Raw genomic sequence first — 26587 nt, 5'->3', positions numbered from 1 at the left:
CCGAACGAAAGAATTGAACACTCTTTAATTAAGCTCAGAGCATGCTGAACCTCGCATCACTTTCGCCCTCATTTTGGGAAGAAGTTGTCGCAACACCATGTTATCTCCAAAATCGTAACTATCATCAAACACTTGGGTTAATCACACCATACGAGTTATGGTTTGGAGTAAAACCAAATATGCAAGATCTCAAAATTTTAGGTTGCCTTGCTACGCCTTCGTTCCTGTTGAAAAACGAACGAAGTTAGAACAAAGAGCTAGAAAAACGATTTTTGTTGGGTACGGAGATGCAAACGGCTACAAAGCTTACCATTTATTTGACCCAACCAAGAACACCTTCCTTTATAGTCGTATTTTCTCAAATTTGATGAGTCACCCTTTCTTGAATCCACGACACCAACACAACCTTAAAAATGATATTTGTGAAGGAGGCGAACAATTAGAAGATGATGTCGCCACCGTTCGCGAATCTCATAACAATGTTGCCGTTGATGTACGTCGTTCTCCAAACAGAGCTGCCGTCGTCTTCTGCCGCCCACACAACAATGTTGCTGACAATGTCTGTTACCCTTCGAACAATGCCACCGCCACCGATGCCATCGACTTATGCCACCAAAAGAACACGTGACAGTTGTTGATTATCGCTACCTCCCAAACAACACCACCGCCATCCACTTCTGCCACCAACAAAATAACGGTATGGCTAACAATCGGCAACAGTTCGAGAGGGTCCAAACCAAACCGTTTAATTTTTTTGAAACCTGAACCAAACCGAACCGCGAAACCGTTAAACATTTTTCAAACTGTTAAACCGTAAAAACCGCAGTTTCGTGGTTCGGTTTTAGTTTTCAACATAGGTCAAATTTTTAATTTTTTAAAATTCATAATATTTCATTATTTAGAATTTTAAATTTTTTTAAGATGTTTCTAAAATGTGAGAATAAGGTGTAAAAATGAAAAGATTGTTTAAAAGCAATTTTTTAAATTGTTTAGAATTTTTTTAAAAAAATTTAAAAAATTTAAAAATTAAAACCGTTAAACCGTTTAAACTGTGGTTTTTGTCTGTTGAAACCAAACTGAACCGTTTTAAAAAACCTAAAGCTGAACCGAACCGAACGTTGAAACCGTTAAGCCGTTAAATCGCGGTTTCACGGTTCGGTTCGGTTCAAACCGAATCATGCCGATTGTTAACTATGGCTGACTTTCGCCTCCTCCCAACTAGAGCCACTACAGCCGCCACCAACAAAACATTGCTGCTACGGACAATTGCCTACTCCCACACAACACCGTTGCCGATGCCGCCTTTTGCTACCAACACAACAACATTGATGATGATAATCGCCGCCCTTGGAAGAGAACTCCCACTGGCCACCGACAAAAGAATGTTGATGCCGTTGCTATCACCACCAGCAATCGATCGAAGAAAGCCGCCAACATCATCGCCGCCTCTCACATTGATGAAGTCCCTAATGCTGTCGATTGTTATGTACTGTAATCTGTCGCCCTTTTATTCACGCTGATGAGCCCCTTGCACCTCCTCGGATCTCTCTTGCACATCAACCCATTGCATCTCCTCCCATCTCCTCTGCTCCAAGAACTCCTCCCATTCGACTCCTTTGCTCCAAGAACTACCCAACAAAAACAAACACATAATCTCCATCAACCTTGTCTTCACCACACTAAACAAACCCTAAACAAACTAACTACATTCACCCACATCTTGATTGTGGTTTCACACCATCCAACTCTACACATTATGATGACATCACAAACACATAATCTCCATCAACCTTGTCTTCACCACACTTGTATACATTTAACACTTTACAACTCTCTTTATCAAATTTCTCGACGTGTAATCAACATGCTCTTGAAAGCCCTCAAACCCATTAAATCATTCTACCATTTAATCTTGAATCACCGGACATCCCTAGTGATTTTTTAATCAACTCAAAATCACAATCCTCGCAAGACTATCCAAACCCATATGATAATGACTCACCACCTCGCCGTATGCGTTCCTTGTCTGATATCTATAAGGAACTCGACCAACTCGAGGCACACTTTGTGGACCTCTCATAGTTGAAGAAGAGCCGGATACCACAAATGAGTTGATTATTACCGTTAGAGAAGTGTTCTCTGGTACCGATGGCCCTAAATGGATAGCAGCCATGGAAGAAGAGATGATGGCCTTATTAAAGAACAAAACTTGGAGCCTTGTCGATCCACCACCTGATCGACAAATTGTTAGTTGTAAGTGGGTTCTTCGGAAGAAGACCGATGCTAATGGAAATATTATACATTTCAAAGCTCTTCTTGTAGCTCGTGGTTTTTTGCAAATACCTGGAATCGACTTCAAAGATACATTTAGCCCTACATTGCAAAGTATCACATTTCGCATGTGTTTCACCGCTGCAATTCTTTCAAGATTTATGCAGGATCCCGGACCGAAACATTGGCAAGCTTTAAAATGACCACGGCGTTACCTAAAACGAACAAAAGATATGGTGTTAACTTACTCTAAATCGCAATTAGAGTCCGTCAACATGAGTCTTGAAGGATGGACCAATCCATTACAATTGTTTGGTTGGACGGATTTGGATTGGGGAGGGGATATTGATGGTCATAAGTCAACAAGTGGCTTCGTATATTGTCTCGCCGGAGCCGCTATAGCATGGAGGTCTAAGAAGCAAACAACGGTCGCTCTATCTTCAACGAAAACTGAATATGTAGCTGCCCCACTCGCTGCTAAAGAAGTAATATAGATTCATTCTATACTTGAAGAACTTAACCTGTTTAAGACTTCAAAGCTAATCCTTATTGTGATAATCAATCATGTTAAAGTTAGCTTGTAATCCGAAAATGAGTGATAATATTCGACATGTCTCTTTCAAGCATCATTTTCTACGAGACTTAATTGAAGAGAAGACACTAGATTTGAAGTATGCGTCTACAACACTAATATGGGCCGATTTTCTAACAAAGCCAATACCTCAAACAAAGCATGCTGCTTGTTGCCGAAAGATTGGTCTAACAATGCCAAACTATTCTTCGAATGACGATACTTTTGAATAAAATAATATTTAGCTTAAGGGGGAGTGTGCAAATATTTAACCTAAATATTATACTATTATTAATTAGAAAAATAAGTAATTGCGAAGAGTTATTTATTATTAGACTTTAGAGAAAACTCTTCATTGAAGGAAGAGACATAACTTTTTGTCCATCGTCTCTACAAACAAGCCATTTTTGACTAATGTAACATTACACAACCAATATAGAACAAAATTTATGTATGTGTGATCTCTCTCTAGCAATCATTCTCTATTTGTATAGTTGCCGAATTCTACAGACTTTCAGAATTTTTTATTCAATGTTCTCTTCTGTTAGGTACCCCTTCAAAATCTTTGACTAATATGTCTCTATAACTTTCACGATTTTCCTACATATGCTTTCTAACTTGTAAATGTATTGTATGCTCTTGATTTCTGAATCTTAAGAAAATATAAGATCGTGAATCTTGTGAAGTCATCTATAAATGAAATAAAATACTTGTTACCATGTATTGATAGAGGTTGCATCGGTCCCCATAAGTCTGAATGAATTAGTTGTAGTGGTCTTTTCGTCCTTTTCAGTTTGCCTATTGGAAACTTCTGTTGACATTGAGCCTTGCCGTAGATGCATCCCTCACATATTGTATATAGCTAAATGACTCCGTTGCAATTCCTTCGAATAATTTATGAACTTATTGCCTTTGAGTTGAGATGCCTGAGTCGATGATGCCAAAGCATTGTAAGATCAATGTGTGCAACGCCTGCCACAAAGAGGGCTTGTATAGGAGTTTTGTCTATCATTTGTAAAGGGTAGAGTCTTTCAAATTTGGGGCAAGTCACTCTTAACCGCAAATTATTATTGAATTGAATAATTGTTCCATTTTTTGTTGCTTCACTTATGGATATTAAGTTTCTAATTACACCTAGAACATAATAAACATTTGGAATGCTTACGGTCTTTAATTTGTTTAGAGACAAGTGTACTTCCCCTTTGCCAATGGCGACTTTTGTGCCATGGTCACCAAATGTAACTTGGAGTGCTTGTGGAAGGGGGCAGTAGTTATGTAGAATATTTTTGTTATTTGTCAAGTGATGCGTCGCCCTAGTGTCGAAGAAGCAAAGGTTTTCATTGCCTTTCTTTTGATTCACTTGACTTTCATTTGCATCACTTGTAAAAGCTTGTATAAAATTATTGTCTTCATCTTCTTCACACTAGCTCACATTATCATTTTGTAACGATGCACTATGAATTTGAGGATAAAACTTTTTTCCTTTCCTTTTAAGAACTAATTGCTTCTTTCTACTATCTTTTTTTAAAATGACCTTGTTTATTACAATACCTACATGTGATTGTAGATATCGTTGAAACTTCTAGTTGTTTGGAAACTGTTGAAATTTTTGTTTCACAAAGTTGCCTCAATTATTTCTTATTAAGGCTGCTATGGCCATGTGGCTAGCCTTGTGTTGTGGACTTGCTCTTTTTCTTCGTAGTTAATCCTGCTTTAGCTTTGCTACTAAATTTTGTAAATTAAAATTTTTGTTTTCACTATAAATACTTACAAGGCATCCATGATTCTGGTAGTGCTCCCATTAAAATTTCACATTTGGGCATTTTATCGATATTATTACCTGAGGAGATGGTTGTATCTAATTGTTTTTCCCACTTTATTATAAATGTGTTGATATGTTCGCCTTCTTTCATTTGTAAGTTCATGAATGATCTAAAAGAATTTTTTTGTTGTCCCGTCAGATGGTTGATGAATCTTCCTCAAATACTACCACATTTCGTTTGTGTTTGTAAGTTTCAAACATAATCGACTTGCTCGTCACTCAAGTGCATTATTATCTCCATTCTAGCATCGAGGTCTCTTCTTTTCCACATGCTCATCCCAGGTTCTTGTACATGCATTTTCATGGAACCATATATTGTATCTTTTAGATTATTACGCTCCATTATCAACTCCATCCGTGTCTTCCACATCCTGTAATTGTGAGTAGTTAGTTTCTCAACTACATATTTTCTTACCATACTGATTCTTCTTCGAACTCCATCTTGCTTAGATGGTCCGGATAAATCCAAGAACAAAATGTTTTGTGTTTTGATTGATGTCTCTAATTTTGCTCTAATACAATGTAAGAAATCAAGCAATAACACATGAGATAGGAAGACAATAACAAGGAGAGAGAGATCAAGAAACTAAGAGTTGTATTTCTCACACCATATGCATAGCAGTTACAATGCGTATATATAAGAGGAGGGTAGTTACAAAACGTTTTTATAAAAGAGAGGTATTTTAGGAATAATGATTTCTTACTTTATTTATCATAATATGTTTAATTTTCCTACTAATATTATTCTTTATTTTATATTCTAACAATGTGTTCACATGGAAACACTATTTGGTATACCGCGGCCACTGAGACCAGACTTACCAGATGTAGGGAACATAATAGCGTAATCGATGCCACTGATACCTTCCCGATTGAGGAGGGATCGGTCATCGTTCCGTTCTTTGATGGCCCTCTCGGCCTCACGAAGGCGAGACTTGAATTTGTCAAGGGCCGCTTGGACTGCTTGATTCGTGGTATCATTGATGGCTGGAGTGGCATCACCAATGTACTCCTCGTTGGGGGCATGGTTAGACAAGATCTCGAGTGTGGCGATCACGATCAAGCTTTGGGGGCCAGACGATATGGTTTTAAAGAAGTAAGTGTCACGATCTTTGACAAGCTTCGCGTATTCGGGGGAGCCTTTCTCGGGCACGAAGAGACGGCTCATGGAGGGTCTCGAGGGCGGGTAACCACCGTAACCGAATTGTCCGAAGTTAACCGCAGCATGGTGCGCAGATGCGAGCCACATAATGGTAGCCGCCATGTCCCCTAGCTCCCGACAAGTCGTGAGAGAAGGCCACCATGTCTCCCCTGCTTTATCAACATGCCCTTTGTAGCGGACCTCGGCCCACCACGATTGGAGCTCCCCATCATCTGCCACGTCGGAATCTTGTGGATAGAATATTCGCACATAATCGTGCGCCCAATTGTTGATGGCGTCCCAAATTTCAAGCCCATCCACGGCATAGGGGTAGTCCGGAATGAGCAATTTCAAGCCATGTTTGGCACTAGGATCCACCTCAGCTACACCCCTGACATTAAAAGAAAAACAATTAGAAATACAGCTTCAAAAGTTACAGTTTAACGGAACAACTTAAAAAAAAGAAGACTTTAGCAATGAACTTTCGATTCGGATTTATCAAATGTTTGCTTTATGATTTTACAAACGTAGACCGTAACTTATTTGAAGATTCGAGTACGGGGTCTCCACCAAAAGGGTTTGATGTAAGGTGCATCAGGATCAAGATTTTAAACAGAACTAGGAAACAAACTTCAAGGAAATATATGGATTGGTGGATGTACCCAAATTTGGGATTTATTAATTATAGTAGAAGTATATTACTCTAAAGAACTGCCTAATTAAATTAGTACCTCTTCATCAAATCAGCTGGGAGTGACTCTTGGTCAAGTCTCCAATTGTTCTTATAAGCTTTGGAGCTCAATTCCATGGAATATTTCCCAGGTGTGAAACTATATTCAATGATGCCACCGTCGAGGATAGACCCAGAGAAACTATTGACAAGATTGTTGCGTGCAGTCGCATTGATTCTCATGTTGTTTTTAAAGTGTGGTAACAAGAGACTGTAAATTGGGTGCATTGCACTCAATTGGCGCCTTGTTGCGATGATTATAGGTTCTATGCTTGCATGAGTACGCAACCTGCCCATCCACTCAATATTCATTCATTGATGATATGTAACAAGAAACTTTTTTCTAGACATAAGGGAAATAATTGTGTGTTTTCACAAAGAGAGAAAGAGTTCACTCCACATGTATAGAGGAATGAAGGAACCTTACTGCATGTACTCACCAATGGCTTACAAGTTCATGGTATCCGGAGTCATTCACAACCATATGAACTTTAGCTAGTTCCCATGAAGGATCCGATGTCGATGTCGTGGGAGGTGTAAAGACTCTCCTACTTGCGGCCACTTGGCCATCGCTTGATTGTGGAAGACTTAATTCAATCGCCACAGGATTCAAGGTCCCATCGTTCCTTAGGAAAAAAATTGTTCTGCTTGCATACATTTTCCCCTTTTCCTTGTTTATACGCTCGATGTATGGTAGTAGTACATCATGATAATCGACAATGTAGAGCAACTTCTTTTCCAAAGCCTGGAAAAGGGTAGTTAATTTCAAATTTAGAGAAAAATTTCCTTTGCTTTTCATTCCTTTCCCCACTTGATCTTTGGTTGTGTGCTTCCATAGAGAATATGCTACTTATGCACAAACAATATATAAAATGAACAAGCACATGCATGTGTGCCCCCCGCTTTGTAGCGAACAATACTTGATCTCAACGTCTCTCATTGTATGTACTATGTTATCATTGTATAAGTTGTACACCATATGAAACGATGACCCATCTTTAGATTTGAACTCTGAAGCATATTCTTACCTCTTCCACTTTAACTCCATCCATGTTTTTTTCCACATCTTCTTTTGTTATGCATGAAGTTGTGGATCCATAAATTTTTGGGTCTAGATCGCTAGTAGGTGGGAAGACCTAGCATGTGAACATTTCGACAATAAAAATGACGTCATACTTTATAAATTCATCTTTCAAAAGCTCGATATAGACTTACATCAAGTCTTGTTATAACCATTGGGTTAACACCCACGAGCACTTGTCTAGCGAATTCGCGATCATCCCTCCAAGCAGTTGTAGTAACTATGTGGACCATGGTGAAAGTAGAATGGAGTTAGAACCATAAATATTTCATTTTCAATATTTTAGTTGATCCATTGACAAACACTCACAACTTCCATTTTAATGAATTTGATTTTGTCCAAAACCTTAGAATTTAGATGATTATGTATTATATAATCATACCTTGGATGATTTCGGGAACTGGAAACTTCAACAGCTTGCTTTCACCGCCTTTAGGGTCGGTCAATCCTCGAAATCGTTCCAATTCCTCGATTTCACGTTGGCTTAGTTTTTGCTTCTTTTCTTCAGCTTTCTTTCTTAGATCTCGCAGAGCCGAACTTGAGTAAAGACTATCAACATCGTCGAAGGATTTGTAATTGAAATTGAGTCTTAACAATTGCTTGATTAAGGGTAAAATAGTTGGGACGAAAGCTTTGATGGCCGATCCAAGGAAATAATTTCCTTTTACCAGATCAAATGCCTCATCACGAGGGACATATAGGGAATTAAAGATATTCAATGGAGTTTCTGCGTTTGGGTCTACAAGTAAACATGAAAACAGTTTGTTATTGATTAGAGATTAAGAAAATACATGGCTGTTTGTTTTCCTAATTGCTCCCATGTATTCATTATTTCCCTAAATGCCCCCATGTAATCCTTGGAAAGAGCACATCAAATGCTCAAAAACCACATATAATTGCTGGAGACAGGGTTTACATGGGCATTTATGGAACTAAAAAGTGCAGTGTATATAGCATACGGTTTCCCTAAACCTATAAGACTGTATGATTTGGACAATCTTTAAATTGGACACCCATCTTGGGCTAAAATAAACCCTACAAAGAAATGACCAAGGTTCCAAAGATGATTTTTAACATTTATATAACTATGTTATACATTATTTAGATCCATTATTAAACATGACAACATCCATACAAAATTTTATTTTTCACATTTAATTTGTCAACCCATGTATGTTTGCATGAATGCGTGTATGCATGCATGTATGTATGTCTGTAGAACACGCACCTACTTTTGTTGCCGGACGCCCTGTTCGACATCTCCTAGGATATGGAAAATCCGGATTGCCACCAAGTGTTGTCCTTGCATGCTCAATAGCTTTGTCAGGATTTCCTAAATCATTATACACCTCATAATCATACACACGATCTGAAGTCTTCCTTTCACCTGTTCCATCACCTTGCAAGTTCTTGAGCTCTTGTTTTCTTAGCTCCTTTAACCCTTGTGGTGTTTGGGACGGAAGGTAATTCTACAAACATTTATGGAAATATTATAATTGAATATATCATGATGAACATGTTTTAAGCAATGTAAGGCTACTTTATATTGCATTCATGAAATTGTACTTTCAATGCATTGGTGTAGATAGAATTCTTTGAAGTATGTCACATTTGTAGTTAAGTGAAATGGAATGCATAAGTAAAACATGGCATTAATTCATGGTTGTTTATGTCATCACTTGGTATAGGTTGACCATTCAAGAAGACGTATTTTGGGGACCAATAAATCAGATGCCCAAAGGTAGGTGATCCACAATTGTGTCATATAAATAAATAAATATATATGGAGGTCTCGTATAGTCTCGAAAAGGGATCAAGGTTCACTTGTTTGAGGAGATATTAAAATTATTGTTGTCCTTGACACAAAAATAAAGAGTAACCTTATAGATGTGGAGGAAGATGGCATTATATGTAGAGAAGGGATACAACCAGAGATCTTGCAATATGCTACATTCTCTAAAATAAGGGTCCTTGCTTATAAAATATCATGATGTGCTCAACAACAAACATAGTGACACTTTATGTATGAGCTCTAAATAGATGTGCCATCTACAGTACAAACTTACTTTATTACTGAAGAATATTCGACGATCCCCAGCGATGGTAGGTTTGTACACCCATGAATTACACGTGAACGTGATCGTTTGCGACCCATTTTGTAGCTCTAATTTAATCTCTTTCAACAAGAACTCATAGGAATGGTTATTCTCCACGAGGATGGCTCCAGGAATGCCAAAGTCCTTTTCAACTTTGAAGTGAATAAGATATTGAGTTTCTTGGTCCGCTAAGAACCTAGCGGGTCCAGTAGGCCAATTTTCGAGATAAGCCGGAGAGCTGCACTTGCCTTCTCCTGTCCCTAAGCATGCATGGAAGCACGCACCATAAATAATCAAAAAATTAAAAGGAATATTTTACATATCATGGAGAGGAAAGCAAGTCCATTTGCTAATTCCACATGGTCGGAGTATATTATGTTGTTGGAAACCCTTTTTCTACTCTTCAAGGCCAACTACTCTATACTCTATCATGTTCATGTACCAAAGGGGTTGACATTACAATTAATTCCTTGCATTTAGTAATCAAGGACGCGGCTTTAGTAATGTGTGTGTGTGTGTGGCACAAAGTTGAAGATCATGAAGACAAAGAAGGAAAAGTTAAAAAACGGTCAAATAATATGAATGTACATATAACAATTCATACTTTCACAACAACATATTACGTATAGGTATAATGCATGTCCACACACACACACACACACATACATACGAAGATCTAGGAAACCACATAAAGAACAAAAAATCTTTGTGTAAGCTTATTTTTTGTTGCTTTGCTATCTCTCAATCGGAAACACTTGAATTACATAAAGATGGATGGCATGATAAAGGGCCCAAAATAGAATATTGAAGAAAAGCGAAGTGCTTGACATGATAGCCTAATGTTAAAGATAATGCTCCCAATCTTGATCAACTTGTTCTTCGATCAAGCGCTATATTGTGTCGGATCAAGTATGTGCTCGAGTTCTTTGACAAAACTCATTTTTATACTCATGTAACTTTAATGACTACAGCAACCCTTTAGGTTGTAGGAGTTCTATCATGTCTTAACACTCTTGTTAAATTGGAATTAGAACCCCATCCACCCGATATAATACTAGGCATTGCAAATATGCGCTAGATCCGATATCCAGGTAGCATTGAGAGGACATATGCTCAGTTTTAATGCATTTGTTAGAGACAACTGACATATGGTCAGGTAGGTATCTATCCAGGTAGCATTGAGAGGACATAATATGGTCAGGTTTAATGCATTTGTGAGAGGCAACTGACATAAGAAGGAAAACATCACAAATAAGGTTAGGGATTGGGGCAGCGTAGCAGCTCAGTAGACAACTTTGAGCACTATTAAGGTGAAGCACCCATCCACGATAGTTAAACTCTAGATATTAAATCGCAGTAATGTTCTGCGAGAATGGGAGGGTCGGTGGCAGGGGTAGTCATCCAAGGCGGGCGCGCGAGCCGAATGTGAAGCAAGTCACAAAAGAGAATATCAATTAGTTGTGGCCATACATTATTGAATGGATTAATGAATGCAATGATGAATGGGGGGGCGGAGAAAGGAGAAGAATTTGATTGGAGAGAGTGAATTGAATGTATGGAGGTCATTGGGCCTTAGGATTGAGTCATTATCATGAGAGGCCATGGAACTTGAACTAGGATTGACCCATTGATTCAATGTCAAATGAATGGGGGGTAGATATGACACCCTTAGGAGGCCCGCCCAATGATGGAAAGTGAGTGTGACCATGATGGATGGGAGGGAGAAGATGGCATGAGCCCTATGAGAGAGAGCTCACCTGATGTCGGATCCTCAGGATTGACACTCACGAGCCATAGGTTGACCCGGGACCCGAACAAATCCTTGACGCGGTCCGACACGTCCGCCACGAAGTTGTTGAACACCAAGAAATTGGGCCTCTGCACAGAGACACTCCCTGTCCACGTGATGAAGCTCGACACGCCTTCCTTTTCGGATTTACTCATTCCTCCCGCCATTGTCACGACACTAATGCTACCACGACAATTCAAACTCCGCGCCTTCTTCCCGAGATTGCTCACCTTGTGAATGTTATGGAAGCTTGTTCCTCTTGATGGCGGAGACGGCTGAAAAGCCGAAAATCGGCCGAGAGGCTGAATGAGAGTCGACTGGCCGAAATCGGCTGAGAGGCCGAACGGGAGTCGGCTGGCCGAAATAAGGCGAGAGGCCGAACGGGGGTCGGCTAGCCGAAATCGGCCGAGAGGCCGAATGAGAGTAGGCCGAATAGTCGAATGCATTATATATATATATGTACGAGTGGTTTTAGTTGTGTAAATAAACGAGGGTGATTATTTGCAACAAAAGTAATATCTGTGTGTGAGGAGAGAAATAGACAGAGCTCGACATATACAGAAAACTATATTAACAAGGAGGAGAATACAAGAATAACCAACAACATTATAGGGAGGTGAGAGAGCACTTATATAGTCTATTCTCTTTCTACACTAAATGTGTCATAGAATTATAACATTCTATAACATTCTATGACACACTAGTTATGCGATAGTAGGTGGTGGGGTGTTCACACACTAGGGGAGTTAAGTTTGATTCTCAACACGCAACTTCCGGATGTCGAAAGGTTGGTTCGGTTCGATCTTTGATTCGTTTAAATCGGTATCCGATTCGGCTTTCGGCTTTCGTATTACTTCGATTCGACTAAATCGGCTTCGGCTTTTCGAATGGTTGGTTGATCGTTCTATTCCATCGTACTCCCCCGCAAGCGTGGCTCATCGGTGATCGAGAGACCGAGGTTCGTCCCGAACTACCGTAGCTTGTTGATTCCTAGGGCTTTTGTGAAGATGTCAGCCGTTTGTAGATTCATGCTAATGTACCACAAGTCGATAACTCTAGCCAAGGCACATTCTTAGATGAAATGGTAGTGCACCTCAATGTGCTTGGTGGATGATGCTCATGTTATCACAATGCAGGAGAATCAGATCCTCGATGTGAATGCGTAGATCCTTTAGGATTCTTTTGAGCCAAACGGCTTCGCATGCGGCGACAACTGTGCCCCTGTATTCGGCCTCTATGCTCGACAATGCAACTATCGGCTCCTTCCTACTGCTCCACAAAACGGCTCTGTTGCCGAGTGAGAAGACGAATCCGGATGTGGATTGTCTGTCAGCTTTGTAACCGGCCTGATCGGAATTTGTGTACCCTTCCAGTCGAATGATCGTGTTTGATTTATACAAGATGTCGAAATCCATCGTCCCACGGACGTACCTAAGTACTCTCTTAGCGCAATCGAGCTGAACATTTTGAAGGTTTTGCATGAATTGGCTAAGTAGACCGACCGAATAGTTGAGGTCGAGTAATGTGATGGTTAGATAGATTAAGTTGCCGATCAGTTGACGATACTGAGTCGACTCACAATCTTCTGTTCTCGAGTCGGCTCACAATCTTCTGTTCTCGAGTCGGCATCAAGCTTGAGGTTTCGATCGACAGGGGGTAGACAGAGGTTTGCACTTAGTCATCCCAAACTTGAAGAGCAAGTTGAGAATGTAGTACTGTTGCGAGATCAATACCCGATTGGTGTCAGAATTACTTTGATACCGAAGAAGTAATGGAACTCCTTCATATCGATCATTTTGAATCGACCGAAGAGTAACCTTTTGGTATGTTCGATGTCCCCAAGGTGCTCTCCTCCAATGACCAAGTTGTCTACATAAATTATGATGAATAGTTGTCCTCTGAAATCGTTCCGGATGAATAGAGAATTATCGGACTTGGACATTTTAAAACCGATTTGGTGAAGATACTGGGTTATCTTCGAGTGCCATGCTCTTGGTGCTTGCTTGACACCATAGAGAGGCTTTTTGAATCGGCAGACAACATTCGGATCCGTACGCGACTCGAATCCAGGTGGTTGCACCATGTACATCTCCTCGTCTAACTCGCCTTGTATTCTTTATGTCATCCATTTGTTGGAGGTGCCACCCTTTTGCTGCTACAAGCGTGATCATGGTTCGAATGGTAGTCATCTTTGCCACCAGGGCAAAGGTTTTTCTTCATAATCAACCCCGTGTGTCTGTGCATACCCTGTCTCCACAAGCCGAGCCTTATATCGATTGACGGTTCCTTCAACATTGTCCTTCACCTTAAATATCCACCGACAACCGATCGCCTTTTGGTGGGGTGAAGAGGGAACGAGATCCCAGGTCTCGTTTTTGGAGAGCGCTTGCATCTCCCCATTCATCGCTTCAACCCATCGCGGGTCCTTGGCGGCTTCGGAAAACGTTTTTGACTCTCGGACTATCGTCATCTTCATCATAAAGGCATAATGATATGCCATGTATTCATTGTAGCCTAATCAGCTGGCTATGTTGTTTTCTCGGGTGGAGCGACGCAGTGTGTCATCTCTCTTTGTGTGCACTTTCTCAGTTCTTGGTATGCCCGACAAATCTAATCATTAAACTCATTGTCGGGTGAGCGTTCCAATTCCATTCCTACTGATTCTTCGTACTCAGGCATTTTGGCCTTCCCTTTGTCCGTCTTCAGACTCGGTCGCGACATGCTTTGGTCGCTCGGGGGCTCTTGTGGTCCACTCAACCAGGTTGAGATTGGACTCTCTTCTGATGTGAGCCTTAGTCGGTTTTCCTCCTCCGAGTCTATATCGAAATTGGTTTCGATTGGATGATCGGATGGAGCCGAGTCAACCGAGTAGCAGGATGCTTATTCGTTGAATACGAAATCCCTACTCACTCATATATTTTTGGTAGATGGGTTGAAGCACTTGTACGCTTTTTGTTCGAGCGAGTACCCCACAAGGATGCACTTCTCCAATTTCGGATCGAGCTTTTGTCGCTTTTCATCGGGAATATGTACGAATGCGATCGAACTGAATATCCTAATGTGGGATAAGTTCGACTTCTTTCCATAGAACTTTTCGTGGGGGGTGATTTCGTGCACTCCAGATGTTGTGCACCGGGTCATTCGATAGACGGCCGTGTTGGCTGCTTCAACCTAGAATGATTTTGGCAAGTTCTTTTCGTTCATAATTGCTTTGGCCACCTCCAATATATTCTATTTTTTTTGTTTGACAACTCCATTTTGCTGAGGTGTGTGTCAACAGCTAAATTCCCATCGAATTCCTTCTTGTCGAAGGCATTAGAAAAATACTCCTTGCCGCCATCCGATCGAAGGCATTGGCCATGCTGACCAGTTGCCTTTTCGACTTCATTCTTAAACTTTTGTAAGTGTCTGAACACTTCTCTCTTTTGATGCATAAGGTAAATCCATGTATGTTTGGAGATGTTGTCCATGAACGTGACATAATATTGACAACCATCGAATGTTTCCATTTGGGCTGGTCCCCATATATTTGAATATACTACATACAGTATCCCTTTGCTCACGTTCCGATGTTGTTTGCCGAATTGACAGGCTTTGCATATACTTGCCATCTCATTTTCGGTAAAAGGTGGGAGTCCGATGACAACTCCCTTCAACTGCATCCCTTTGAGCTTTTGGGGATTGATGTGGCCGATTCATTTAGCCATAACTCTGTGTCGGTGTTGGCTTTACAACGCTTGGCATACATTGACGATTTCATCTCATGAGAATCGAGGATGAACATTCATCCTTCTCGTCAATTGCGAGCGATAATTAGGCCTTCCTTTTTGATGAAGCATCCTCCATCGTTGAACCGAACTTGCATGCCTTGTTCCACGATATGACCGACCTAGACCCGATTCTTCGTTATTATTGGAACATGCAAGATGGGACATTGTTTATGTATGTTTGATTGCCCTCTTCGCTGAATGGGACATTGCCGACATGCTGAATGGGGTGTATTGTGTCATCCCTAGTTTCAACATAGCCGGGTCGATTAGGTTTTCGGAGTTCTCAAAACCAATCTGCATGAGCCATCATGTGATTTGACGCACCCAAATTGACAAATCATACATCTTTGGAATTGGAGGTGTTGGTCGAACACGATTTCATCATCGAATTTGCTCTATGCTGCATCAGGAACATTCCGCCACGGTCGTCGTAGTCAGAATTTGAGGCGTAATTTGTGACTTGTCAGCTCGTGAATGTTGTCTCACTTTTATTTTTTCGACACTCCGCCTCACAATGGCTGAATTTACCATAATATCTGCACAGGACGGAGTTGTTTGTTGGTTGGGTCCGGCATGATTGCTCCCCCTTTTACCTGAGGCTCCTCCTCACGAGTTTGTGGCTTCTTGTCTATTGTAGAAGTTGTGCTCATGGGACTGCCCTTGGTTGTGTTGGCCTTGGCTGAATCGACCTCTTCTACCACAACCTTGTCCTCTTCCTCCATCCGAGTTTGAATAGTCTAGCATGTGTCCCTCTTGCACATTGCTCCTCGCTCGGACATGATTCTCTTTGACCAGTAACATTGGCTGGAGATCGAAGGAGGGAGTATTTTCTCTCGCGAGAACGGTCGACCTTATTGCGCCAAATCGAGGTGCCAAGCCTCCAAGGCATATCTGCACTATTTCATTATTGTCAATGCTGACATTGGTCGACCCGTGGGCGTCACACAACTCCTGATGAAGTTGAAGTTTGTGAGCTGTTGTATTGGTCGCGAAGTTTTTCTTGAGGTTCCCTCACGTATCCTTTGGCATTTTTGCCTCTCAAATGTAGTCGAGCATGTAATCATGTACGCATGATGCAAGGCAATACAACACATGGGCCGCAACCTGCTCCCAAGCTGGGTAGTCGGCGTGTGTCGGGTTGCGTTGCATTTCTTGCACTCCTTTGATGTAGCCCCAATAACCTTCGCTGACAAGGTAGTCGGCCGAATAGTCGAATACATTATATATATGTATGTATGTAGGAGTTAGGCTTTAGGTGGATACAGAGAGCATATCGTTGTGGGCGCGTGTGCAAAGAGAACAGAGAACGCGTATGAGAGTAGACCTTTGAGTAGCGTGAGTAGAGCAGAGTGAAGAACAATGAGAACAGAGAGTGTGAAGTAGAGAACAGAGAGAGAACGAGAGTGAAACAAAGAACAACAGAGAGAAAGAGAGTGAAGCAAGGAAGAACAAAGAAAGAGAGTGAGGTAATGGGAAAAAGGAAGAGATAAGAAAGCAAGGCTTTTGGTGGACAAGGCGGAAACCTTAACCAAGGTTTCAGACAACGACATGGTGCACACCATACTCCATACTCCGAAACAAGTTTTGCCATTCCATATAATATTGTTGTGAGAGTTTCGTTTCCTCTGCGGTTTTGTGGTATTCCTTGTGGTTTGTATTCTCTTTGCAAGCTAGCGAGGCTTGCAACCATATCTGTATACTCTTGGTTCATAGTGAAATTTTTGGTGAATGGAGGGCATCCCTGATTTGGGATTTTCCACGTAAATCGTGTGTCGTTTGATTTCTGTTCTATGTTTCAGAATATTCCTTGTTTATCTCTAAGTGTAAATCACTTCAGTGAATGTTACCACCACCCCTACAAAGCCCCTAGATTGGCCTTCTTACACCACGGTAGTATTAGGACGTTGCTCTCTCCTTTCAACACTATTGGCAATGATAACGATATGGCAATGATGGTGATAATAAGGGAATAGAGCTACTAGAAGTTGAAGTGTTGTAATGCTGGCGAACGGAGCCTCCTCCCTTAATGTGTAACACCATGTCTTCACCTCCTTTGGATGTTTTATAATGGTGCAATAACTTGCTTGGGTTTCCCCTTCTTTACTCATAAAGTATTCTACTAGTCTTTAGGATAAGCACTTGTATAAGAATGTGTCAAGGCTTGATTGAAGCGAACATCCCAAAACAGGATTTAATGTTGGTTATACTTGCCTCTCACTATATAGTTCTTTTGGAGGAACCAAAATTGTATTTAAATAACACAAATCGAGCCAATCATTAGTTCATGACAATGCCTATATTATTAAGGGCAAGAACTTCAATAACTTGACAACCAAAAGTAGAAAAGATGTAGAAATTTCATCACAATTGTAGTGAATTGAAAATTAATCAATTCACTTACCAATGCTTCCAGTAAAATAACAAATACTTCTCGTTCAAAGTTTGTGTCAAAAGAAGAAAATCATATGCGTTGATATTGTCATGTTTGACCAAAATTGGTTTTTATATTATGGGAAATATCGTGGGTATAATAGATATTACCCTAGGCCCCATACACCCCATGGGTATCTATGATAATTTATAAGGGTGAGGTTCGGGAATATAAATTGCCATGCATTATTGGCAATCGTGTACAATAATTTGGACATGACTATTATTTTAAGGGATGTGTGTCGATCCATTATCAAGATTTTCCAATGCATATGTATACATAAGGGGATGTGGTTTTCATTATTATACATTGAACTCCTAATATATATTAGAGAAGCATTAAATGATCTTGGAATTATAGCACCAAGGATTAACTTTTCACTATCATTTTGTAAAGAAGTGTCAAGTAACTTATATGGCCAAAAATTAGTATAATGATTATATAACATTAAGATGCATGTTCGCATATGCCCAACTATTGACAATCTACAATGTTCGTGAGGGAGAATGATTGACTTTTGTGGAACATGGGATGGAGGTGTAGTTGGAAGTGCTCCAACATGTTAAGATTACGAAAAGAGTATGGCAATATGTTATTTTGGACATCCATGTCCCATTTGATACTGAGAAAATGTTTGCAATGGGAAAACGTGCTTGGGTGTCAGTGTGTCACATCATTACTTTGTAGGCATCCCAACAAAATTTAAACATGCGTGTAATTGTACTACAATTTTCTATTCCCACCATCCTCATTTCATTTGGTTCTCAATGCATTTATAACTCCCTTCAAAAGCCGTACTCAATAAGCACTCACTACTAGGGCGAGGATCAGTATATCTTAGACTACTCATACTATAGTTTAAAAGTCCAATCTCTCGTGTTTCTGTGCTATGTGTTTAAGGCCCATCTCATGTGATTTTGACTGGTTTCTATCTACATCAACTTGTACTCTAGGACATTGAAATCCCAAATGATGAAATTCAAACATTTTCCACACGGTTCACTTAAGAAGACATACTCAAAGAGCACTCACTTTGAGGGGCAATATGGGTATCTTTAACTTTTACCAATCAGTTAGTTTGCAATGTCCATTTACAAAACATGTTTTCTTGTCGGTTGAGCTTTGTAGTAAGTATGAGGGTGGCTAAAATTTCATGTTATTCTTTTGGGGAATAGATGCAAATAAGGTCAAGTTGTGTGCCTATTAGTAACAATTCTTCGAGTTCTCTTTCAAGCATGGAACTGTTAGATATAATCAATGATCAGCCCCAAGTTGTAAATCTATCCCCATATGTGCTCTTAGAGTGCACATTTTGTGATAGCGCCCCAAATGAGGAGCGGCTAGTGTGCAACTCGACCATATGGGTCGATAAGGTGTTAATCTAGGAAACCGTAGATGCGTAGGACACAAAATATTTAGGAAAGAGAGAAATAGATAAAAGGATTGGCTAATCAAGTCAGCTAGAATATTTTGTGGGCAAGTTACGATGTACTTAGTCTTGAAGTATGCGTCATTGACTTCAAGATAAGTATTATCTAGCACTAGCCTGTACCTAGGGAGTTGGGTCATATTAAATGACAAGTCAGTTGACAGAAAAGGAATATCTCCACTACTGTCAACTGACTTGCACATTTATACTAAGACCAAACATAGATTATAAGTCACTTTTCTCACACAGTGGTGAGATTGATCATTTGTCCCCACTAATTTTGTAGTGAGCCGGTCCATATCCTATCTAAGCTCTAAGGTGTGAGCGCATGGGAAAACTACCATTTTGAACTACTCTCATATGTAATAGAAATTCTGTTTTCATATATCCATCTCTGCAGTTGTAACTCTATATACCTATCTACTCGATTCTCAATATTTCTAATACTTCTCTTTCAAGCATTGAAATTCCGAGAAACTAGATTGATATTCTTCAGCGTTAACAGTGGCCATGGGATGAAAGAAAAGAGGAATAAGAGATTAGTAGGAAATGAGAGAGACAGAAGGTATGAAAATCGGTTCAAACTGTCAGGAACAGTACTAAGACAGAGAATGAATTAGTACTAAAAGAAGTATTAGTACTAAAAGAAGTATTAGTACTAAGAGAGGTGAAGAACTCTCGAGAGAAGGAAAGAGTGAGTGAGAGGGAGGGAGGGAGAGATCGAGAGAGAGAGAGAGTGATGATAAGAAAAGGTATATATTATGTGAAGAAAATGTACAGTAGCTAGGAGGCTTAAGACTGACGTTAAACCGATTTGGTTCGAAATAATGCCTTGTGCCTCCTTTTATAGTGTTATAAGGAATACTCCTGAAGTTTCTAGAATGTTCCAGAGAAATCTGGAATATACATCAATAAAACATAAATGAAAATAATATTTTACGTATTACAATGTATAGTCTAATGGTCAAGAGCATGAGCCATGTAGCATAAGGTCATGGGTTCGAGTCTTGCCATATCATGACATTGTCCTCCGTTCGAGGAACACTCGTGATGGCCCGTTTAGCCTCCATGGATCTTCGCGTCATCTCGATTTCCGTTCCTTGTTGTTCGTCGCTTTCGTCCCCTCACCGCCACCTTCCATTACCCTCGATCTCACGTTACCACGTCGGCCAAACAGCCGGGATCCCCGGGTAGGTGTGAAGGATGCTTCTCGGGCCTCCATTTTGTTGGGTCATCGACTCTCATACCAAGCGCGTCTGATCTTTGTCTTTCCGACTTTGCCGGTTGGGCCCGTATCCGGTTCGTGGCCGCCTCGCCGGCCTCATACCTCCTTTCGCTCTACTTTCCGTCATCCGATCACGTTCACCTGCCGCCAACGATCTCTCCTATAGGACTCACGCCGGCACTCGAGCCGACCGCCGGATCGGTTTGAGGATCTTCGTAGACCGCCCTTTCTGCCTTCAGTTGCCTTCGTCCCCTCGCTGCCACCATTCGCCACTCTAGGTCTCACGCCAGCTCTCCGGCCGACTATCGGAGTCTCTAGAACCGGTGTGAAGGATCCTCCTCGGGCTCTTCGTATCTCGGACCCTTATCCCGGGTCGTCTCCCGTGGTACCGACGTACCGTGTTCCTGGCCTCTTCGTAGGCCTGCTCTCTTCCTCCCGTCCAGATCGGTTATCTGGAAGTCCACTCTGCCCAGTTCTCGTCCAGGTTTGTCCATCATTCTTTGGATTGCCGGGTCCCGTTCTCCTGCCGCCACCGTCAGTATATTGGTCTTACGTCGGATACGATGCCGACCGGCGAAGTCTCTAGATCCGGTGTGAGGTGACCCATAGAACCGGTCTTCGTTCTCCGCATCCATCCCTTGTACTTCTCCCGAACTCGTCGTCACTCTCCTTGCTGTGTTCCCGCCTCCATCTCCCATCTCTTTCGGTCTCACTTTGCCACGCCGGCCGAACTACCGAAGTCTCCAGTCAAGATGTGGGGACCCCGATTTCATAACGACTCTCACCGACTCATTTGGGCCACCGACCCTTTTAGTGGTGCCGGTGGATAGCATCCTCTCTATGATCGATCAAACCCCACCTGGGCTTTATTCTCCAATGTCCGGAGTTTCGGCTCCGATGCTGATCCTACCGGACTCGTTCCGTACCCTCGATCATCTTCTTCCCAATTCCCAACCTTCGCCCGATCGGTCTTTCTCCCCATGTAAAAGAGGGCAGCTCATTCCGCACCCTCTCCCGTATCGGCACCCTCATGCCGATTCTGGCCCCGGTCGGACAATCCACGACCAGATCGGGCTCCAACCGAATCGGAGTGTCACGTTTTTCGGTCCTCGATTGGGTCGTTTCTTGGTCTCTTCGTTGACCTTCTCGCAAGCCATTTCCCATCCATCTTCACTGGCATCATGCCAAGACTCTTTGACACCGTGATCCATCTCCTCAGTCTCACATGGGCGTAAGGGCCCGAATGCCGAGTTCTCCGGAATCGGTCCCGAAGGCTCTTGTTCGTTCCTTCCCTGTATCATCTCGCCGGTGATTCTCGATCTCTCGCCGCCGCCTTCCTCCTCTTGGGACTCACGTGGAGCAACTGTGGGAAGACGCGTAGAATCGCCCGTCCTATTTACACCCTTGTCCGTAGCCAGCGACTCCTCGTGGTTGGTGGTCGACCCTTTACCGATCGTGCAAGCCTTGCCTGGGTTTGCTTCTCCAATGTCTGGAGTGCCTGGCTGACGTGCCCGAAACCGCCGGTCCCGACGCTCCGATTTTGTGATCGGTATCTCGGCCTTGTCCTCATCCGTTCTTTCTCCGCAAGTCGAGAGAGCGTTATGTTCCGCACCCTCTCCCGTGGTACCGTGGTACCGATCTTCTGCCTATTTGTGGGGCAAGTTCGTCTCCCCGGCCTCGGCTCGTGGCCTCGATCTTTCCTCTTCCTCGAGCATCGCCTCGAGAGTTGTGTACGCCTCTGCAATCCTGGCCCCGAAGCCGAGCCTTGTCGACTCTCTTTGTCGTTCGGCCTCTTCCTGCTGTGATGGCGCGCCGTCGCGCACCTTCTTCCTAGCCTTCTCGGCCCGCTCGTCATCTAGCTGTTGGCATACCCTTCAGACCTTCGACCAGTCCTCCGTAAGGCCATTCGCTCCGTCCTCGTCTTCGAGCTCAATTCCAATGGCCTCCCGTTCCACTCGGTTGATCGACCTGACGAACAACAGGACTTTGTCCGCCCCCACCAAACCTTGTTCCCACTTCGGGACCCGAGCAAGCCGCCGCTCGAACTCTTGGAACGCCTTCATTGCGCCCCGGTGGGACTTCGCCGATTCCACCCACTGGTCGAAGCCGCGTCGTCCCCGGCTTTTCCGCGGTCCTCCGTATGCCTGTAGGAGCGCCTCTTCGAAGGCCTCCCACGAACTATGAGCTTCTCGAAGCTCCTTCACTTCCGCGTGCATACAGACGAGGACGACCCAACAGAAGAACTCCAGCCTCAATGCCTCGTCTACGCCTCGCTCCTCCATTTCCGTGTTGTAGGCTTCCAAGTAGTATGGGACCTTGTCCCCGTTGAAACGGCCGACTCTTTCGACCACTCACTCAATCGCTTGTTGCGCCGACTCTCGTCTTGATGTTGCTCGTCCAAACTCCCTCACCGCTTCGACAAAAAGTTGCGCGAAGTTGTCTTCTTCCAACTCCATTCTCCCTTGCCGCCCTTTCACGTCGGGTTCACCAAATATGTCGCGTTGTTACACGCGTGCGTGTGGAAGGGGCGAGACCACAGGGGTCTCGGACGAGGGAGAAAAGGGGTGCCGAGAAACCGACTCCGGACGCGTTCCGGAGGCAACTGAACGCGCGCGCGAGAGAGAGAAAGAGAGACAAAGGAGAGGGAGAGCGTGCACGTGTCACCAACTCTTATGCACAGGAAGCAAGGGGTTGTGCTTCTGACACCACTAGAATACACCAATGTGCACAGACAGACAAGCGTATGTATATTACAAGCGAAATAATACAACCCCAGCTTCGAGCTGAACCAAGGTAGGTTACGTTACAACAACAGTCTGCCACCAAGCCGCCATTGGGGGAGCTCTCAGACTCGTCGCGCCGAGCGGAGTCTTGCACAGGAGGCCGAGTAGAAGTAAACCCCCACAGAACATACAAGCTCTTCACCGGGCCAATTCCCTAAACAGACACGAAGGGGCAGAAGAAGAAGAAGAAGACAAGATGAAACCCTAAACAAAATAGGGTGAAGACCCAAGTACAAACCCTAAGCGAACAAGAATAAGATGAAGAGGAAGAACTCTACCAAACCCTAGACCTAAGTGGTATACCCTCCTAACTCAAAATGGGCAACCCCTTCACAAGAGGCGCTCCCTTCCTTTTATAGAACAAGGAGAGGGATGCGTTACAATATGGGATAAATACTCCCCCATATTCTATACATTGTTTCCTACTATACATGTGCACACGTTGCACACCACCGACTCGCCCTATTTCACCCCGGTTTCACACTATAGCCGGAATCCTTCACGACACCGTGGTGAAGAAAGGCTCTATTTTTGGACACTTGGCCTATCCATTAGCAATGAATGTTACAAATGGTCAATTGATTGAATGGATATCTATTAAGTTAAGGGATAATTCATGTATTGGAAGTCACAATCTTAGGTATTTCATGTACGCTTGAAGGTTGTACAATGTATTATGGAACCCATGATATTAAATTACTTGACATTGTTGCCATGGACAAAGAAGAGGGATAAGATGGGAATCACTTGGGTTGCGTGGAATCATCTAGCAACCCCTAAGCGCTTGGGGGGAGCTGGAATATTGAACTTATCTATGCATATGATGGCTCGTAGATTTAATTATTACAAGACATACATTCAAACTCATAACCATGGATATCTATTGTTCAATATTTTCATTGAGAACAAGTGTTTAACACATGGGAGGACAACGATTACAGCTTCATGGCGGCAATTACTAAATGGATGTATTTCACTTAGGATTCCGGGCTCTTCATGTGTTCAACACTTGGTTACTTGATGGCAAGAAACACTCTTGTTGTGGATGGAAACCATCATCTAGTTGAGAGCGTTCTAATTCTTTGCAAAAAGAGTTACTTGTGTCTTCTAAGTTATTATGTTGGCCAGGAAAGGAGAGATTGCGCTCTCAATTTAATTGTTTGTTTCATTTGGGGGTGTTGAGAGATCAAGCTCAATTAGAGTTAGTTAGTTAGTCAACCATGTAACTTCGTAGTTACCTAGATAGAATCTAGTTACAAGCGTTGACTATAATGCCTTAAATAGGACCTTGTACTTAAGTAGGATATTCTAGATCCTCCACTTCCATGGACATTTAATACAGGACTTACACGGTTGTACCTATATTCTACTCACACATGTGCACCTTTGCACATGACATGTATATATACCTCACTGTGGGCATTTTATTTGATGATGCTAAATTTAATATAGAGTTAATCATCGCTCACTTGTGTTGTTCATAAGTGTAACTTCCTCTCACACACATACACACACATATCACTTAATCTTCCGCTTAGTTTAATCACATAATTAGGTTCTAATTAACCCGTAGTTAATTACCTAATTCTTAACATGGTACCAGAGCATGTGGTTTAGAAAATTGACTAAGCCCACCCGACTTCGTGATTTTGTGTTCGAAACGCCAACGACAAAATTTGGTTATCCGCCATCGTAGTGCCACTACGTAGCACGTGTACGTGACCGAAGGAAGGAAAGGAAAAATGGAAGACACTACAATCAACATGAAGACACAAATGGGTAGCTTGCTCCCTAGTGAAAAGCTAGACCGAAGCAATTATTCATCTTGGGAGTACAAGATGAACCAATACCTTGTCGGCCAAGGGTATTGAAGCTACATCAACAACGCTCAAGAAAATCGACCCGACCCAAAGAACGCAGACTACTCAACATGGGAGCAAGTGGCGAGTCAAGTCATGTATTGCTTGGCAACATGTGTCCACGACCACATGCTTAGCCACATTTGAGACACCAAGACGCCCAAAGAGGTGTGGGAGAACTTAAAGAAAATGTTCGCTGCCAACACAACCGCCCGAAAGCTTCAACTCCGATAAGAGTTGAACAACATTCGGCAAGACACGTCCATGTCGGACTACACAGCCAAGATCAAGAGCATTGGCTCCATCAAAATAAATGTCGACGAAGACGAGACGGTTGAAGTATGCTTGGGAGGCCTCGCACAACAATTCAACTCGTTGAGGACAAAAATCTTTGTTAATCCTGGGTTGGAATAGCCACTAACACAGGGTGTCCTTCCGGATCTCTTCACCAAAGGGTGATTATGGGGTTAATGCTTCCAGTAGAAATATAATTATATCCGACAGGTTTTAGATCGGTTCCGGATTAACGACACACACGGATTAATTACACGCGTATGAGAAGACAATAAGCACAGAATGGAAAGTACGTAGATACACAATAATCTCCAAGATACTTTTCTTATATTAATTCCGTCGTTCCATACATCGTTCTCTAGAACCTTTTATAGGCATTCGGTTCTGTTTACAAAATGGTGTCATCCCGACAACCGGTTACGAATTAGTCCGGATCCGGATCGGTGCAACTCTTCCGGATCCGTTCGTCCCTATTTTAATAATTAATACTAATAATTTAAGTTCTGCTTCTGATTCGTCCCCCACTTATCTTTAAGACTCCGGTCACCGGTCAACACATGGCACACCCGTGGGACAGTACATTGTACGTCAAACCCACAGGGTGGCCCGTTAATCCTCATCGAGTATGTCCAATATGCTCTGGTCTAGGGGTTTGTGTAGAGAACTGCACGTTGTCGCGTTGCTATGCGCGTGCGTGGAGAACGAGGCGGGACCACTGGGGTCTTGGACCGAGGAATAGGAGAGGAAGCGAAGGGAGAGAGAGAGAGAGAGAGACACGCTCACACACGAATAGACAAAGAAGCGTGCGGGAACGCAACCCAATCAACACAAGAGACACAAGTTGGGCCGGAGATAGAGTATAAGAACACGTATATAAATATATGTATGCAGATGACCCGAACGGTTACAGCCGATCAGGTCGGCAAGACGGGTGTCGATGCCTGATCACCCACACACACAGGGGAGCAAGATGGAGATTCTACCGGAAGCACACGGGCGTTCCACGGAGCAGAATCAGCCTCTCGAGAACCTGCGCCAAGAAAGCTATGGAGAACGACAGAGGAGAAGAGCTCGGTCCCAGTCCGACAGCACTTCGTCCCCTCTAGTGCGTGATCCCCATCTCCATCCGTCTCCCTCTCCTTTATAGCTCAAGGAGGGAGGTCGTTCACCCGTTTACATCACATTAATTCTCTATCCTTTCGGACAGAGATACTCCTCGATTTCCCCTATAGAATATTGCTACCTAGGATTTAACCTTTGTGCTTACCTATCTACTGTACAACAAGGGATGTGCC

General features: G+C 42.6%; 1 protein-coding gene across 1 annotated transcript; it reads right to left on the bottom strand.

The window, feature by feature from the left end:
• Window positions 1-5401: 5401 nt before the first annotated feature.
• Window positions 5402-11733, bottom strand: LOC147863485 (putative linoleate 9S-lipoxygenase 4). The gene is made up of 9 exons (XM_087319247.1): window positions 11470-11733; window positions 9683-9972; window positions 8845-9085; window positions 7999-8355; window positions 7751-7836; window positions 7564-7671; window positions 6976-7280; window positions 6537-6824; window positions 5402-6196 (listed from the first exon to the last, which is right to left on the bottom strand). Exons 1-9 carry the CDS (start codon window positions 11666-11668, stop codon window positions 5437-5439), a joined length of 2634 nt encoding a protein of 877 aa, XP_087175373.1. The 5' UTR covers window positions 11669-11733; the 3' UTR covers window positions 5402-5436.
• Between the last annotated feature and the right edge of the window lie 14854 nt (window positions 11734-26587).

The sequence above is a fragment of the Azolla caroliniana genome, unplaced genomic scaffold (assembly GCF_043228905.1).
Source record: "Azolla caroliniana isolate FFs.n. ecotype wild unplaced genomic scaffold, voAzoCaro1.0.p SCAF_5, whole genome shotgun sequence".
NCBI lineage: Eukaryota > Viridiplantae > Streptophyta > Polypodiopsida > Salviniales > Salviniaceae > Azolla > Azolla caroliniana.
Note: the sequence above shows the minus strand (reverse complement) of the source record. Positions and strands in the feature narration are given on the sequence as shown.

Coding starts and splice junctions, on each gene's coding strand:
- LOC147863485 (XM_087319247.1), bottom strand. CDS start 11,668: ATGGCGGGAGGAATGAGTAAATCCGAAAAGGAAGGCGTGTCGAGCTTC. Junction 9,086..9,682: donor GAATATTCTTCAGTAATAAA/GTAAGTTTGTAC, acceptor AAATGTTTGTAG/AATTACCTTCCGTCCCAAAC. Junction 7,281..7,563: donor ATGGAGTTAAAGTGGAAGAG/GTAAGAATATGC, acceptor ACCCTTTTCCAG/GCTTTGGAAAAGAAGTTGCT.